A 14,839-nucleotide genomic window follows, 5' to 3' on the forward strand; every position below is an offset into this window, starting at 1 on the left:
TTTCAGGTAAGTATGTTTTCTTATTTTGAAAATACATAGAAATAGCTAGTTATTCAATAGACATAAAAATTCTTTGAGGTTTTTGCACTTCCAAGTGTAGGACCTCTTGACATAGTTTTAAAAAACTTTTTGTTAAAAAACTGGACAAACTTGACAATTTTGATAGTTGTTTATCCGTTTTATTTTTTTTTATTTCAAGGTTGAAAGCTTTACAAAAATTTGTTTAAAGTATGATATTGGCTTGATTGAGTTGTAAATAATCAAAAAATATTAAATAACATTATTAGAAAATTAACTTGTTGAACTCATGCTTTATTTGTAAAAACAAAAAATTTTCTGAAAGTTATAAATCCTAGATATGGGCGGAGGCAATTTTTTAACTCTTCTGTCGAAGTGTCACCTGTTTATGAGTTTCTAAAACGTTTTTAAAGTATACCGTATTTTCTCTATTAGTTTAGCAGCCTCTTCTTGCAGTTTCTAATAGTCTTGCACTCTTATGTTTGCTAGATCAACAATGTTTTGTGGAAACGTCGAAAAGTCCGTCTTTTTTTTTGGCTGAATTGAACGTAGAAGTGTTCAAGTAATTGATAAAATAATGAACAAGTATGTATTTTGTGTCATTTAATGTTTCAAGTCAAATTTTTGACAAGAAATTGTAAGCTTTACAAAGCTTTTGGATCTACGAAAATTAGTCTTGCAGCCTCTAATAGTATTGCAGTCTCTATTAGTCTTGCTCCCCTACGGGTCGTTTGAAAATTAGTCTTGCATGCAAGACTAATAGAGGGTATCTGAAAATATATTACTTGAGTCTAAAAACCATCGGTAATTTTCCGGAGATTTTGAAATCCTAGAATACGTCGACTGAAAAGTTTTAAATATCTCTTTGAAATCTATCCATGCATTTTGTTTGCTAACCGCCAAACCTTATCCCGATGTTTCTGGTTTGCACTAATTTCTATTCGACCCTCTCTCGTTTATCGTAAATCTCCGTCTTACGGGTCATATCTGCCTTCTTTATTTTCTTTCCAAAAGGGTTACTTTCTTGGAAAATGAGATGAAAATAGACCTCATTTCCATTTTCTACTAAACTTCTACAGTCCGTTCTGGCAATGGCCATTGTGACTATTCATCCAATTCGCGACTTTTCAAACTGTTATGAGTAGTAATCGGGCATTCCGCCATCGTTTTCACAACTGTTTTCCGATTTTCTTTTGTTGGACTTGAGAATTGGAATTCAATTCTTTCACACAAGACATTGTCACTTTTGCAACGTTCGGTTCCACTTTTTTATCATAATAACTATAATCAATCATAGTAAATGTTTGCAAGCTTCTGTTATTAGGATGGTTTTTTGTCGCAGATTTTTTTGCTTATTATAAAGGTACATATCACTAGCATTAATAATGAAAATTTTTTAACTTGATTTTGAGGTTGTTATGTTTTATTGTAAAATCAAAATATTTTTAACTAACTCATTTTAGCACTGCTGAATAATTAATAAGTACAACTATTTAACAGATTTTTTTTGAGTCACAATCCGGGATGGACGGCATTCTAAAATGTTGGGCATTTCGGATGTTTCGGCAGATGTTGAGTTTTAAAAATTGTGGCAATCGGTTTTTTCGGCAATTGCCGTCTACCCCTTATGAAAATATTTATTTCAAAATGTACCTGTTACAAAAATGCCACTTTCAAAAAAATTCTCTATTAAATTTTTTTTTCGATAAAAATTTACGAGGTTTGATGTAAATTATTATTAGTAGTAATAGATATCTTTTGGAAAATTTAATATGTAGTGCAATCATTCTCCAATCTCGGTAATATTGACTTATTTAATATTTTGCCTTAATTTAGCCACCAATATTAGACAATATTATTTCAAACGTCCTGAATGAAATCATCATTCGGAAGTGATCTAATCCATTTAACAAATAAATATTTATATCTAAAGCTTTTCGCCCGTCATCCTATCATCGCCTTTTTCGTCCTTTTCCCTATAATCAGACTATCGGTGAACGAGGAGAGAAATGTCAATAAACAAATTGATTAATCATCTTTGACAGGTGCCGGTGACCGGAAAATCCGTCATATCATAGTGTGAGGCAATCCGTTTTGAAAAAAATTCTATTGTGTTTGCAAAGTTAAACAGTTTTCAATATTCGTGTAATCTTAATTTTTTGTTTAGTGAGATTCATTTAAAAAAAGTAGTTCGAAATTTCAACGTTCCTCTAGATTCCTGACCACTTTCATTCTTAAACCGAATTATAACACATAACATCATGCACAAACATTATCATAATCTGTTGTATTTCCATCTTTATTTCTTATCACTTTTCGCATCTGTAGTTCGTTACAATTTTACGAGTTCTCGCTCATTCTCACTCCCGACTATCTTTCATTCCATTCCTCTCGATATTTATATTCATAATAAATAAATGCACTATAAATTTCTCCATCATCATTTTGCCTAGATTAATTCAACAATTGCATTTGGAGAGTAGCATATGTTTTCAGAATTTGTTCAAAATCACCTAGAATTCATCAATCAAGTCTGGAGTTTAAAAAAAAACCTAAGCTTTTATCCTCATCTTTTCACAAAACATCATCATTAACCGTTACTAAAGTATGCAACTATTAATCTGCTACTGCTTGTTGTTGTTTTGTATACATATCATGTTGTATTACATGTTGCTGGTCGACATCTCCTGTGAATTTAGTTTTACATTTTATTAGTTTTTTTGCACCTCTGAATACTATATTTTTATCATTAATAAAATAATATAATATCTAAATTCAAACAAATTCGAATTGTTTCTGTGCCAAAAACTATTCACGTTATGAATTGGTAACACTGAAAACTTCAGATGATGTTTTTAAAATATTTTTTTTTAAATATTTTTAAACTCAAAATTGGAACTATTTCAATTTCAGGGGTGCGCGACATTTGGTAATTTTGAAAACATTGGAAATAAAAATTACAGGAATTGCCGGATTTTGTTGGCAATCTTGTAACCTAACAAATTTAAGCTTGAAATGTCATGTGTATTTTAGTAGAGTTTTTTTGTCATCCGTTTGCTTGAGATAATTCAAAAATTTTAGAATTTGAGATACTTTTTTTTTCCAATTCCCGCGCACCTCTGTAGATCACAAAACTTGTTTTGTAATTAACTTTGTCATTTTATTAAAAGAATGTAACTTCTATATGAAGAGTATTTATTGTATTTAACAAAGAAATACGAATAATTTTGATTTTCTAACCAAGCCCAATGTTTTACTAGCTTGAAGTTTGATGTAACTCCATTATTGCACAGTAATCTGTGGTGTGAAACTGGCACGTATGTATGATTGAAATCACTAGAGAGATAAAAGAAGATAAAAGATTTTGCAAAAGTGGTTTAGTGCGGCACAAGCAATTGTTATGCGCTACCAACTTGTCTTCGTGTTCGCCAGAACTCACGAGCAAACACCACACTCTCTTCTCTTCTTGACAGTACAAAGAAATTGGCACATAATAGAAACCTGAGAGCTCTTTACTTCTTCCGTAGCACATCCTTCTTTTGTTTTTCGCTCATTTTCGTGTGTGTTATTCTCCCATCATCGTATTTTTTCACTACATATGCATAAAGTTGTTGATACATCATAGTCTGAATCATGGAACATCTCGTGGTCGCACATGTCTCCTTCTTCAAATTTTTTATTCAACAAAACAATGATTTCAAATTGTTGTATAAAAAACTAACCAAGCCTTTTTAAATTGCTAAGTTTCCGTTCAACAATTCATGTTCCTATTGAATCATTTTTTATTGTTGAAACCCATTATTCTACATTCAGCAATATGTAGGCAATTTGATTGAAATTCTATCCGCTTTTCCAAAAAGGAATGATGAAAATTTTAAAGGTTTTTTTTTCAGAATTGTATGGACATAGAAAATCTACAATCGTCAAACAACAGGTCACAGAAAAGTCGTCCTCCGGACGGCTTCAACGCCATCTTACAGACAGCATTTTCTGCTATTTTGGTGAGTATTTTTGCCATAATTTTAATACAAGTTAATACTAAATTAAAAATACTCCTATTAAATTTTTTAACTTAAAGGTAAAGTTAGGCCAAAACGAGATTTTCATTCGAGAAGAGATATTCATTCAGATTTCGCGCCTTTCTCGAAAATTGTCAAAATTCGTAAATATTGGATAATAATTAAAAAAATTTTTGAAGTTTCACGATGATTTTTTTTCAGTCCATCTTTATATTTATATCACATCCCTCTATATGATATTGAATCTGACATATGTTTTCTTTAAAATAAGCGTTCAGCCTGAGACCCTTCCCTCTCTCAATTATAATAAGAACAAAAGGGTATCAAAAATGCGGATCTTTTTCTTTAAATCGTGTCAAATTTCTCACAGTTTCCCGTGTTATTTCCAAGCATATTCTTCTTTTTACACCGGGCTTTCCGCTCTCAGAATTTATTAAATTCAAAATGTTTCGCGTATGGGTGGCAGCAAAAGCGTGCAATTGTGGATCTCGTACATTCGCTTGCAGACATGACCACCACACTTCCACTTTTTTCTAATAATCATTGCATTTCGGATACTAATTGCGTCTTGTGGTTGTCGGGTGGCCCTTCAACCGTCTCATTACATAAGGGCCTTCGTTCCGATAACTTTTTGCCCTTTTGGCGATCTGAAAACTGAGAGGAAAGAGGAAAACTAGTCCAGTAGATACACTATCCATTCATTAGAGAAAATTTGAATTCTTGACGCCTTCACCATTCCATTTCAATTCCCACACACCTTCTTACAACAATTCACCAATTAATTTGCTTTCTGAATTCAGGCGTTTGTCCTCTCTCTACGTATAATTGTGTTCGCCACGGCCCGGAAACGACTTACCACCACGGCGGCAAATCCGGATATTCAGGTTGAGGAGGCGTCGTCTTCCTCATCCGATACCAGCTCCGACACCGAAATTGTAGAAGAGGGTGTATTTATACAGGTGAGACCTTTTCTTGATTGTTTTTTCTTTTCACAAGACATTATCAATTTTTTATACTTTTGCCGTATAGGTTAAAAACTGAGTTTTAACATTTAACGTCTTGAAAGCGGAATTTTGTTTTCATTCACATATGAATAATTGTCAAACACGATTAAATATCGTAATTACACACATTTTAAGTTTTCATGTTCTTCGGAAGAATTATTTTCGGGAGAATAAGAATTATTTTTGAAAAAATGTCTTGCTTTCAAATAATTTCTCAATTATTTTGGGCATTACTGGAGATTTGAACACAACAATGTATATATAAAAATAATATGAATCTCCTTAATGTGTAAAACTGACAGGACATGTATTTTTTGGTTGACTTCCAAATGATTTATTGAAACTAAGTAAATGTTACTTTGTTTTGATTTTGTGTGTGATTTAAAAATTATATACATTTTTGATATGTTTGTTGGCTATTTTCGGATAGTGTAAATGTCTTGATCATATTAATATGCTAGGGATACCCCACATTCGAACAGTTCCAGATGATATTGAATGAAGATAATTTTAATAATAGTGGTAACGGAATAGAATGTATACATTGTAAAATTATACAACTTTTGAGCAAAAATTCACAATTAATTTACTCACAACACATGTGTTATTCAAAATTGTACGTGAAGCAATAAATCAAAAATTTAATTATAAAAGTGTCAAAATTATTATTTCTTTCCTGAAATTTATCTAATAACCATGTCTTGATTATGAGTCACTGACTAGAAATTTGCTTATTTTTAGTTTAATTTACGTTACCTACCTTAGTATTCAGTTCTTAATTCGCATCTTTTCCCAATTCCACTTGGCCAATTTTCTTCAAATTACCAATTCTGAACCATCTAACTCAACTCATCAAATCTCGACTCATTCATTCCACCAGACTCTAGCAACCTTATTAAAACTGTTCAATTGTTCCGTTGGAGATGTCAAGAGGGGCAGAAAACAGAGAGGGTCACAGACGTTTGCCCTTCCTCCAAATCGTCTTGGCCACTAACCTCTGTCGTGTTTTTTAATGTGCTACTACCTGGCTTCTTATGTGGTATTTGTGGTGTATATGTTGAATTTGTGTTATACTTTTACTTTTCTATATTCACGAGTTTTATACAGTTTAGAATTTATTTGTTCAACTAAAAATCTGCAAATGTCTCGATTGTAATTACTTAGTATACTTAGTAGGTTTAACGAACTTGAACTTTTTAATTTTTACTTATATTTGTAGTGAATTGATTATTGTAGGGATTATTCGTGTTTTAAATTTGAAAAAAAAAACACTTGTACCCTCTTGCTCCACCTTGGCAGTACTTGGGTAATTTTTGTTTTTATCAAAAAAAAATAAAATAGTCAAAATAGTCAACTAAGAAATATTAAATTCAACATAATTTTTTTCTTTGATAAACCCAAGGAGAACCGAAGTGTAAGCCGACAACTCAATAGTGAAAGTGAATTTTACTTTTACATAATTTTCCTTAGTGAAACTAAGTTGCGGAAAATTTTCTCAAACGATGCCAACTGGGAAAAGTCGAGTAAAAAGATACTGCCGTGCACTGCACGGTATACAAAAAGGAGATGCACCAACCTCAGCCACCTTGTCAATACACACAAATATGCATATACGTACCAGCTAACGCATATAAAAAGCCCTGTTTATTCAGATGATTCACACAAAACAACCCCGCCAGCTCTTCTGCCTTTTTGCCCCTTTTTCTTTTTTCTCTGTACATCGTTGTGTTCATATAATACAATATGTTTGATTTTTTGACTTTTGCATCCATCTCTATTCCTCTTCAAGTCACCAATCTTTCGCACTTTTTGTTTTTTCTTTATGTCTCGGGATTTCTTCATTTTCTGGTCATTTGTCATCAAATCATTGTACCGTCACTACCAATTAGTCATCATATCCGTTCAGTGTACAACGTTCCGTTCACTCCGAAAAGGTAGATTAATCCAAACCGCCTGTCAATCAAATTGTAGAGCCTACAACTATGATCTTACGCAGATTTCATTTCGTTTGTGTTTCTCCTTATACAATTTTCAATGCCATCACCATCACACCTTCTGATTTATGAGGTTCTGTATAGAGCGAAAGAATTGAAGGTTAACACTTACTATTAGATAAAAAGTGGAATAAAAACCAAAATCAAAACCAATATCTAAGGTTGAAAAATAAATAAAAAATTGGATAGGTAGAGCGGTGAGCTCTTTTCCCCCGTTTGTGCAAATCTCGGTCTCGACATCTATTTGATTGTTTGCACAATGTTTTTTTTCCAGTATTATCTTCTCTTTCATTCCACTTCCCGCTTTTTAGATGATACTTTTGACCATTTCATGTAGCCGCTTTCTTTTTTGTCTATTTAAAAACAAAGTATTCTAGTTTTAGTTTTTAGTTCATGGTTTTATTTATATTAGGTGTTCCAAATTGAAGAAACTGTTTTATTGAGAATTGTTATAGTATGTTCCATTGTCAATCAAATGTTTTGGCATTTTGATTAGAATCAAAATTGTTTTTTTTTATTGAAACAATATTTTTAAAACTTTTTAATTTATTACGCTCTCTCGGAGATGTAAAAAATACACAATAAAAATAGGAAAATTTGAAAAAAAAAAAATTAAGACTCATAAACGTTGCAAATACTTTTCTCAAAACTTTATCAAACCGTATAAAAAAACTGTCACTGACAAAACCTGCATTATGTCGTTTATGCATCATAACTGTAGAATATCTTCTGATGTACTCGAAAAAAAATGAATAGTCAAATAAGAGTGGTTACTTTTGCGTCAATAAATCTACTGTAAGCAAAATTGACAGAAACAGTTTTTTAGTTCAAGAAATTGAGTAGAACAAATTTAAAATTACAGAATTCTAAGAAGATATATGACCTTTCAAAAAAATTTCGGTTTCAAATTAAATGTATCACAAAGTAGAAAATGCATTTGAGTTTGAATTAATTCAACTTTGAAAAAAAATTTCACAAGAAGTGTTGGAAAAAATATCTCTAAAGCTGTGTTTTCCTCTAGAATCCAATCTCTAGATCTTTTAAAATTAAGCTTTACTTTTCATATTCCAGTTGCTTCATTCAATTTACTACTTACACCGCTTTTTCCTAGATCTTATGGTTTCTCCGTTTTGTAACCGCAAAAAGTGATACCTGTTATGTTACGACGACCCAGATTGTATCGCTGAACGGTTATAAAACAATTGTCGGAACGAAAAGTTTTGTTGACATTGTTGGTATAACTTATTGAATTGACAAATTTATCCGCTTAACAAGAAGCAATTTTACGGTTTCTTGTACTACTGAATGCTTAGTACAATGAAAAAAAAGAATTATTGTTTCTTTTGAAACATTTCTTCTTTGAATATTTAGAACAAAAAAAATCACATCACATTGCTGTTCGTTTCCCAATCCTTTTGTCTCTATGCATAGCATTTTTGATTCTCAAACAATATAACCGAAAGTATTTTTCTTTTCAGAGACAAGGGGAACCAACCATGTCAGAGAAAAAACCGGCACAAGGAATGCCGTCCGTAATGTCGCTGCTTCAAACTGACGAAATTTTGTCATCATGCTCAGATGACGAACCGTAAGTCTTTTCTAGTCTGAAAATAGAAAAAAAATTAACAAATGAAAATGAATTTTTTTTTCTGAAAATCTACTCTAAAGTTAACTCTCCTACCCATGGCCCAATCGTTATTAAAAAATGATTATGTGGAGATATGTAACAAAAATGCACAGTGTACATACTTTTACTGTATGAATAACAGAAAACGTTTTGAAATTATACAAACGACTACAAAATGTGTAATTCAACTGAAAAATAATATAAACTGAAACCTAATTTTTTAAGATTTGAACAAATATTACCGTTCCAAAAAATGAATTGTTAGCTGACTCAATTGTTTTTGGCATCAACGCGAAAAAAGTTGAACCATTTCTCAGAAGAAAAAGTGGTTATAATACTATCATAAATTTTGAAAAGCTTTTGATTATGAAAAGCTTTTACCCATTCTCGATATAAAAATACTTTTACTGAAATACCTCGAAATTTTCTGGAATTTTAATAAATTAGATACAATGCTAAACATTTTACATTTATTTTTCTCACAATACAATACAACTAATCAAGGTTTCCTAGTAATAATAATACTAATCTGAAAAAATTTCAACGGTTAAATTTGTTTCGACATTTCCAAAATTCTGTTAAATAAAATTGCACTTCACGTTTTTTCAAGAAAAATGTAACCAGAAACTTTAAGCAAACCAGCTTCAAAAAATTGAATATATAATTCGGATCTAAATCAGAAGTCGTCTGGGAAATTTTAGAAAATAAGAGAAGCAGCTGCGCAGTTTTAAACGTGGATTATCCAACGAGGTGTGCCAGAGGCAAATGTCTCACGTTACCAACGAAAGTTTTATTTTCTTTTTGACTCGAAATATATTAAAAAATTGTACTATGTATTGGAATAAAAGAAACTATGAAATTCGAGAAGTTCTCGTTTCTCAAAACAATTTATTGCAGAACCACATCCGGACTCATTCCATTGCCATCCTTGATTCAATCAAACATGAGCGTCCTGCCAAACTTTCTTCACACTATTAACGAGGTATGAATACTCTTCTTTTGTTTCTCTTTTCATCATGATAATTGTCGGGAATGTCCTCGAGATGACCCTGAGATACGATAAAAATGAGTCATATAATCCGTCACTTTTCCTCCACTATCAGGCGGGTCATGGTAAACCAAATCTCTAATTGGCAAGCAAATAGGCGGAAGGAGGATTGTTAGGTGTAAATGTCTTTGAAGACAATGGAGACAGTCCCGAATAGCAAGCCTAAGTTGTTGAATTCGTATTATTTTCGCATGACTGAGAATGATACCTAATCCGTTTAGAACGTTTATTTTTGTGTTCTATTTAGTCAAACAATTCGTGTAGAACTTTTCAGAAATTGCTTCCTATTTTATCATTGAAGACTGAATCCAGGTTCCTGCATTTCTGATTATTTTTCCAAATTAACGAAAGTTCACTTAGAAAGTTTAAAGAAATTTGATTGGTTTATTTTATTTGTTAAATCCATTCATAGTCTTGCACCAGACTAATTCCCTTTGAAATCTCATATCAATTTTCAATTTTTCGATAAGCTTTTAACAGAAAAGTTATGAAAAAATATATCATGAATAGTTGTCAGTTGATAATTTTTTTGTCACACAAAATTCTAAATGGATGAAATTTAAAAAAAAAAAGGTAATTTCGGACCGCTGTCATTCGAAAAAGTGACAACAATTAAAGATTTTAGCTATAATTGGGTTATTTTGTTTTTCAAAGTTTTGAATTTCTGATCACATTTTTGATCTATACGTTCAAAGTTCTCAGAACCGTTATTCCTACTTTAAGTTGTTATGTTTGGTTTTGCACAAAAATAAAACAACTTTATCAGGCTCCTGGGCACCTGCCAAATCCGATTATCTTTCGTTGGCCGTTCCTATTTTTCTAATTACCCGGTAAACACTGAACGGACGGCAAGGTGCCTCCGCCATTAACAACGCACAATATCCCACCCTCGCCATCCACCATCCTTCCATCCCCTCTGGTTTGGTCCATTGATACACCCAACATAGACGGCACCTTTTTTGTCTTCATTCATTTGTTCTCTGCGTCTCTCGTGGATTTTCACTCTCTCGCTTGCGAGGTATATCCTACCTGCCTTCCATCACATGCGCGTTCATGGTCCCTGACCGAGAGTGACCCTACGAATGAGGCATTATGACTTTGCTACTTGTACGGCTCTAGTTTTTTTTGTTACTAATCTTAAGTACTCATGGTTTCCATAATTTCTCAAATGCTTCAAGGAGTGTTTTCAGTAGACATATGGTTTAGGTCATGCATCTAACGAAAAATGTTTATATAGTTATGAACTCTATTTTGAAAATCCCTCGTTATTCTTTCTGAGCTGTTGTATTTAGATTATACTACTTTAAATTAGTTTTTCATATTTTCAGGAAGAATCTGACGAGATCCGTTCTCTCACCGGAAGCAGTCTAGCATCTCCGAGAACAGTCGTTGACCGTCGTTTATCCAACATCTCCTTGCTTAGTCCCACGCCTGACGAGGATTTCGGACTAGAACAGCAGGAACAACAACCAGAAAATAGTGAAGAGGTACGGTTTTTAGGCTTCCTTCCTTCTTTTCTTTCACCTCTTTCTTTTGAAAAGCCGTAATTAGCCAAAACAACGGTCATTAACAGGTGCGCGGTAGAGAGAGTAGAACCAGCTTAGAAGAAGAACGAATTGTTGTTGGCGAGCCACGGACTACGCGTCAAATCGAGATTACACAGTCTGCTTCGGAAGACGATCGACTTGATTTGCTCAAGGAGCTTGCCAAGATTGGAAAGTCAAATACTTCTACAAGCCAGGTGAGTACTATTTTGTTTTAACTCTCATAATTGTTTGATTTAACTGATTGCTAAAAAAAGAACAATAAGAAAAAGATTGTGCATCGTTCAGCACTTCGAATAAAACACATAGGTTCCACCGAGATTTGAACTCGGGTCGCAGGATTCAAAGTCCTGAGTGCTAACCGCTACACCATGGAACCAACGAACACCTCAAAGCTTTTCGGCGATTACGATTTTATCAGACTGCGGCGGTACGCGGTAACAAGCAAAGCTCTGCTGATTGTTTAAACGTCGCAATTCAAAACAGGAGAACGCTTTGCGGAGGGTATGCGGTTCCATGGTGTAGCGGTTAGCACTCAGGACTCTGAATCCTGCGACCCGAGTTCAAATCTCGGTGGGACCTATCGTTTTGAAATTTTTTACATGTTTCATTATCTTTTTATTTGCATTTAATTTCTCCCTCAAGTTTCTGAAATTGTTTTAATTGAAAAATAGAAAATTTCGAGATTCGACTTTAAATCAGGCAGCTTTCAAAAAGTGTTTTCCATTTTTTTTATCGAACACGTTGTTGAAAAATATGACCAATGTGAAAAATGATAGGTTCCACCGAGATTTGAACTCGGGTCGCAGGATTCAAAGTCCTGAGTGCTAACCGCTACACCATGGAACCGCATGTCTTCCGCGCGTCAATTTCGGCTTTTGCAACTGTTTGTTGATCAAACTTTTGTTCCTTGTTCGTAAATGATCAATTTTGATTTTTGGTGCGTTGCGGAAAGATTATCAGCGTTAATTGAGAATCCAGCTTTTGCCAGGTTCCATGGTGTAGCGGTTAGCACTCAGGACTTTGAATCCTGCGACCCGAGTTCAAATCTCAGTGGAACCTATCTCTTTTGCTTACTTTAGTTTCTACGTGTTTTGAAACCGATTTTTTGATGACAAGATTCAAATTCCTATAGAATTAATCCAAACCGCAATCAAACGTGTGATCAGATTAAACTATAACACGTTGTAAACAGAATCACTTGAAAAATGAGTTCCAATGAACTAAAAAAAAGCATAGGTTCCACCGAGATTTGAACTCGGGTCGCAGGATTCAAAGTCCTGAGTGCTAACCGCTACACCATGGAACCGGACAGCAGCAATACTCTCTCATTGTATACATGTGGTCAGAAAGAATAAAAATGTCAGAGAAACGAGGGTAGTCGCCTTTCAAGTTTTTCTGCGTCGTCTCAAAAGACAACTGGCTCACATTCTCTTTTCCACCTCTTTGTTTCACACATAAATTTCCACCGAAAAATGCATACGGTTTCCATGGCGCTAAATCCATGTTTCAAATTCAATTTTTGTATGGAAAAACATTTTCGAATTGCTAGGCGTGATTTTCTTGAATAGTCTGCCAAACATCGCGCCCATTAGAAAATAACATTAAAATCTGAGAAGCACAAGCATAGGCGTCCATCGGAACAACTCAAGTGTGCAGGATTCTTCGGAGGGGTAGTTGCTCCAAAAATTATTGTCAAATACACATCGAGGCAAGGCGAGCCTATCTCTCCTCCTGTTTACTCTATATACACACACCCTTTCGTCCCTACACCTTACAAGCTTCTTCCAAAGTCTCACGTGTGTGAGCCTAACTATTTCTATTGACACTGTGCCCTAGTTCCAATTGTCTCAGTTAGAAAATATGAGCGAGACAATCGATGCGAATAATGATATCCAACTACTAATAGCTGAACTTGTCGACCAAGTCGAACTCGAGAAACCACTCATCGCTACTATTATTCAGATGAGCACAACGACACCTGAAAAACCAGAAGAAATCATTGACGCCACTGGCACAAGTGACACCGCCGAAAAGATCGAAGTAGTGATCTCAAAGGAAGAACCGGCAGAACAAAAGAATGAAGTCGAAGAGCCCGATTATGCTCAAGTTCCAGCCGAATCAGAGGATGATGCAGCTCAAGAACTTGCACCAACTGACAGCGCAATACAAGTAGTTCATGTTTTAGAAGCACCACAAAAGGCAGAGTTAGTGACCATCCCACTAGCACATAGTGAAGCAGAAGATCACAAAGTGAGTTCAACACTTGATTTAGTTTGAGATATGTGTGAATTTTTGAAACTGAATATTACTAATAAAAAATCAGTAGTCCAGAAAACATAGTTTACGGAAAGCAGAAATTTTGCATAAAATTTTTGCTAAAGGTTTGATGCAACATTACCAAATAGCTAAAGGTTAAAAATTTCTTCATGCTGAATAAGTTTCTCTGCTAAAATTTCCAAAAAAATTTTTTTCTTCATGTTTAAAGAGTTTGTCTGCTAAAAAGTAGTCTTCTAAAATTTCCAAAATTCAAGAAAACATTTAAAATTTGTTTTAAAATGAAGGTTTCTGTAATTTTGGCAGTTTTAAGTAAAGTTTTTAAATCTCAAAGTAATGCTAAAGGTATTTTCAATAAGATTTTTTGAATCTACACGCTTTAATTAAACTTCATAAATTTAAAAAAATTTAAAATTACAACATTGAATCCATGCAGTCCTGACAGAATTTTATCTCCCATTGAAATCTTGTTTAAAACCTCTAAAAACCACTAAAAATGCATACGTACATATTCATATTACACCGGAACGTCAATGAACAATTATAACCAACACTAGTCAATGTACCTTTTTCCGTTTTTTTTTTCCAAGCGGTCCTCTTCTACAACCTACTCTTTTTTTCTTTACTTTCACTTGTATCAATGTCGTCATACCAGTTACACATATATGTACTTGATGCCTTTTTTCGGCCAATTTCGGATGCATCGTGCAGCGGAAAAGAACGGTACCCGGGGGAAAAAAAGTTATACGAGCGAACGGTGCTTTTTTGCATTGATTTTGGTGTTTTTACTCCATTTCATTTTAACTATCGCTTGTTCAAACTCCCGTTTTCTTCCATCCGGATTTTTTATTGATGCATCTTGTAATCCATCGCTCAAAATGCAAAAAAAATCAATGAAAACGATATGGGTGATGATTATATTGTTTGGTCACGAACAGTTATGCAAATCGACTATGATGGTTCCCACCATCCCGTCCCCCGTCCTTTCCGCTTCACTCCGTTTTCTCGTTTGTCTTTTTCTTTTTGATGGCCTCGCACCATCAAAATTATGTGGCTTTGAGCATTTGAGCATTTACACTGGTTAAAATATTTTTGAGAGCCAATTGCCAAATCATTCGAAAAACCCAATATGAAAACATTTTTCTGAATTTTTAAAAATAAGGTGAAAGATAGAACGTACAACATGAGTACAATTTGGGCAATATCCTGTTGCCATGAAATTAGAATGTTTTCATTCAAATAATATTAAGAGGTCAAATAAAATTTTCGTTTGCTTGATTTAGTTTGAAAATTGGTCTCTAATTTATT

The 14,839-nt window shown here is 33.6% G+C and overlaps 1 protein-coding gene and 17 non-coding genes across 23 annotated transcripts in view; 6 read left to right on the forward strand and 12 right to left on the reverse strand.

Moving 5' to 3' along the window:
• Nucleotides 1-874: 874 nt before the first annotated feature.
• On the reverse strand, nt 875-1,062 carry F47E1.11. The gene has a single exon (NR_071795.1). It is a non-coding gene; the product is annotated as an Unclassified non-coding RNA F47E1.11 (non-coding RNA).
• A 2,818-nt stretch (nt 1,063-3,880) lies between these two features.
• The window catches only part of ajm-1, a gene marked incomplete at both ends in the record, with an annotated part of 30,674 nt that continues 19,715 nt past the window's right edge, over nt 3,881-14,839 (forward strand). For 2 of the 6 annotated variants that reach the window (NM_001381048.1, NM_001330906.2), the window contains 7 exons: nt 3,881-4,019; nt 4,838-4,996; nt 8,514-8,623; nt 9,560-9,644; nt 11,039-11,197; nt 11,284-11,451; nt 13,220-13,507. Coding sequence is in view for 5 of the 6 variants with exons in the window: in NM_001330906.2 (NP_001317734.1) it covers nt 3,918-4,019; nt 4,838-4,996; nt 8,514-8,623; nt 9,560-9,644; nt 11,039-11,197; nt 11,284-11,451; nt 13,220-13,507 (1,071 nt within the window). Of the gene's footprint in view, nt 4,020-4,837; nt 4,997-8,513; nt 8,624-9,559; nt 9,645-11,038; nt 11,198-11,283; nt 11,452-13,219; nt 13,508-14,839 lie in introns of those variants that run through there. The other 4 variants (NM_001381045.1, NM_001381047.3, NM_001381046.2 and 1 more) reach the window with 3 other exon arrangements.
• F47E1.15 lies at nt 6,204-6,406 on the reverse strand. Its single transcript, NR_071796.1, has one exon. It is a non-coding gene; the product is annotated as an Unclassified non-coding RNA F47E1.15 (non-coding RNA).
• On the reverse strand, nt 6,623-6,764 carry F47E1.9. The gene has a single exon (NR_071797.1). It is a non-coding gene; the product is annotated as an Unclassified non-coding RNA F47E1.9 (non-coding RNA).
• On the reverse strand, nt 6,968-7,158 carry H08J11.4. The gene has a single exon (NR_071798.1). It is a non-coding gene; the product is annotated as an Unclassified non-coding RNA H08J11.4 (non-coding RNA).
• Nucleotides 7,221-7,368, reverse strand: H08J11.10. The gene has a single exon (NR_071799.1). It is a non-coding gene; the product is annotated as an Unclassified non-coding RNA H08J11.10 (non-coding RNA).
• Nucleotides 11,527-11,699, forward strand: H08J11.6. Its single transcript, NR_071800.1, has one exon. It is a non-coding gene; the product is annotated as an Unclassified non-coding RNA H08J11.6 (non-coding RNA).
• On the reverse strand, nt 11,562-11,633 carry H08J11.t5. Its single transcript has one exon. It is a non-coding gene; the product is annotated as a tRNA-Gln (tRNA).
• On the reverse strand, nt 11,752-11,853 carry H08J11.11. The gene has a single exon (NR_071801.1). It is a non-coding gene; the product is annotated as an Unclassified non-coding RNA H08J11.11 (non-coding RNA).
• On the forward strand, nt 11,765-11,836 carry H08J11.t1. Its single transcript has one exon. It is a non-coding gene; the product is annotated as a tRNA-Gln (tRNA).
• H08J11.7 lies at nt 11,997-12,172 on the forward strand. Its single transcript, NR_071802.1, has one exon. It is a non-coding gene; the product is annotated as an Unclassified non-coding RNA H08J11.7 (non-coding RNA).
• On the reverse strand, nt 12,032-12,103 carry H08J11.t4. Its single transcript has one exon. It is a non-coding gene; the product is annotated as a tRNA-Gln (tRNA).
• On the reverse strand, nt 12,180-12,319 carry H08J11.13. Its single transcript, NR_071803.1, has one exon. It is a non-coding gene; the product is annotated as an Unclassified non-coding RNA H08J11.13 (non-coding RNA).
• H08J11.t2 lies at nt 12,245-12,316 on the forward strand. The gene has a single exon. It is a non-coding gene; the product is annotated as a tRNA-Gln (tRNA).
• H08J11.5 lies at nt 12,322-12,565 on the forward strand. The gene has a single exon (NR_071804.1). It is a non-coding gene; the product is annotated as an Unclassified non-coding RNA H08J11.5 (non-coding RNA).
• H08J11.t3 lies at nt 12,492-12,563 on the reverse strand. Its single transcript has one exon. It is a non-coding gene; the product is annotated as a tRNA-Gln (tRNA).
• Nucleotides 12,936-13,069, reverse strand: H08J11.3. The gene has a single exon (NR_071805.1). It is a non-coding gene; the product is annotated as an Unclassified non-coding RNA H08J11.3 (non-coding RNA).
• Nucleotides 13,926-14,148, reverse strand: H08J11.12. The gene has a single exon (NR_071806.1). It is a non-coding gene; the product is annotated as an Unclassified non-coding RNA H08J11.12 (non-coding RNA).

This window comes from Caenorhabditis elegans, chromosome X (assembly GCF_000002985.6).
Source record: "Caenorhabditis elegans chromosome X".
NCBI lineage: Eukaryota > Metazoa > Nematoda > Chromadorea > Rhabditida > Rhabditidae > Caenorhabditis > Caenorhabditis elegans.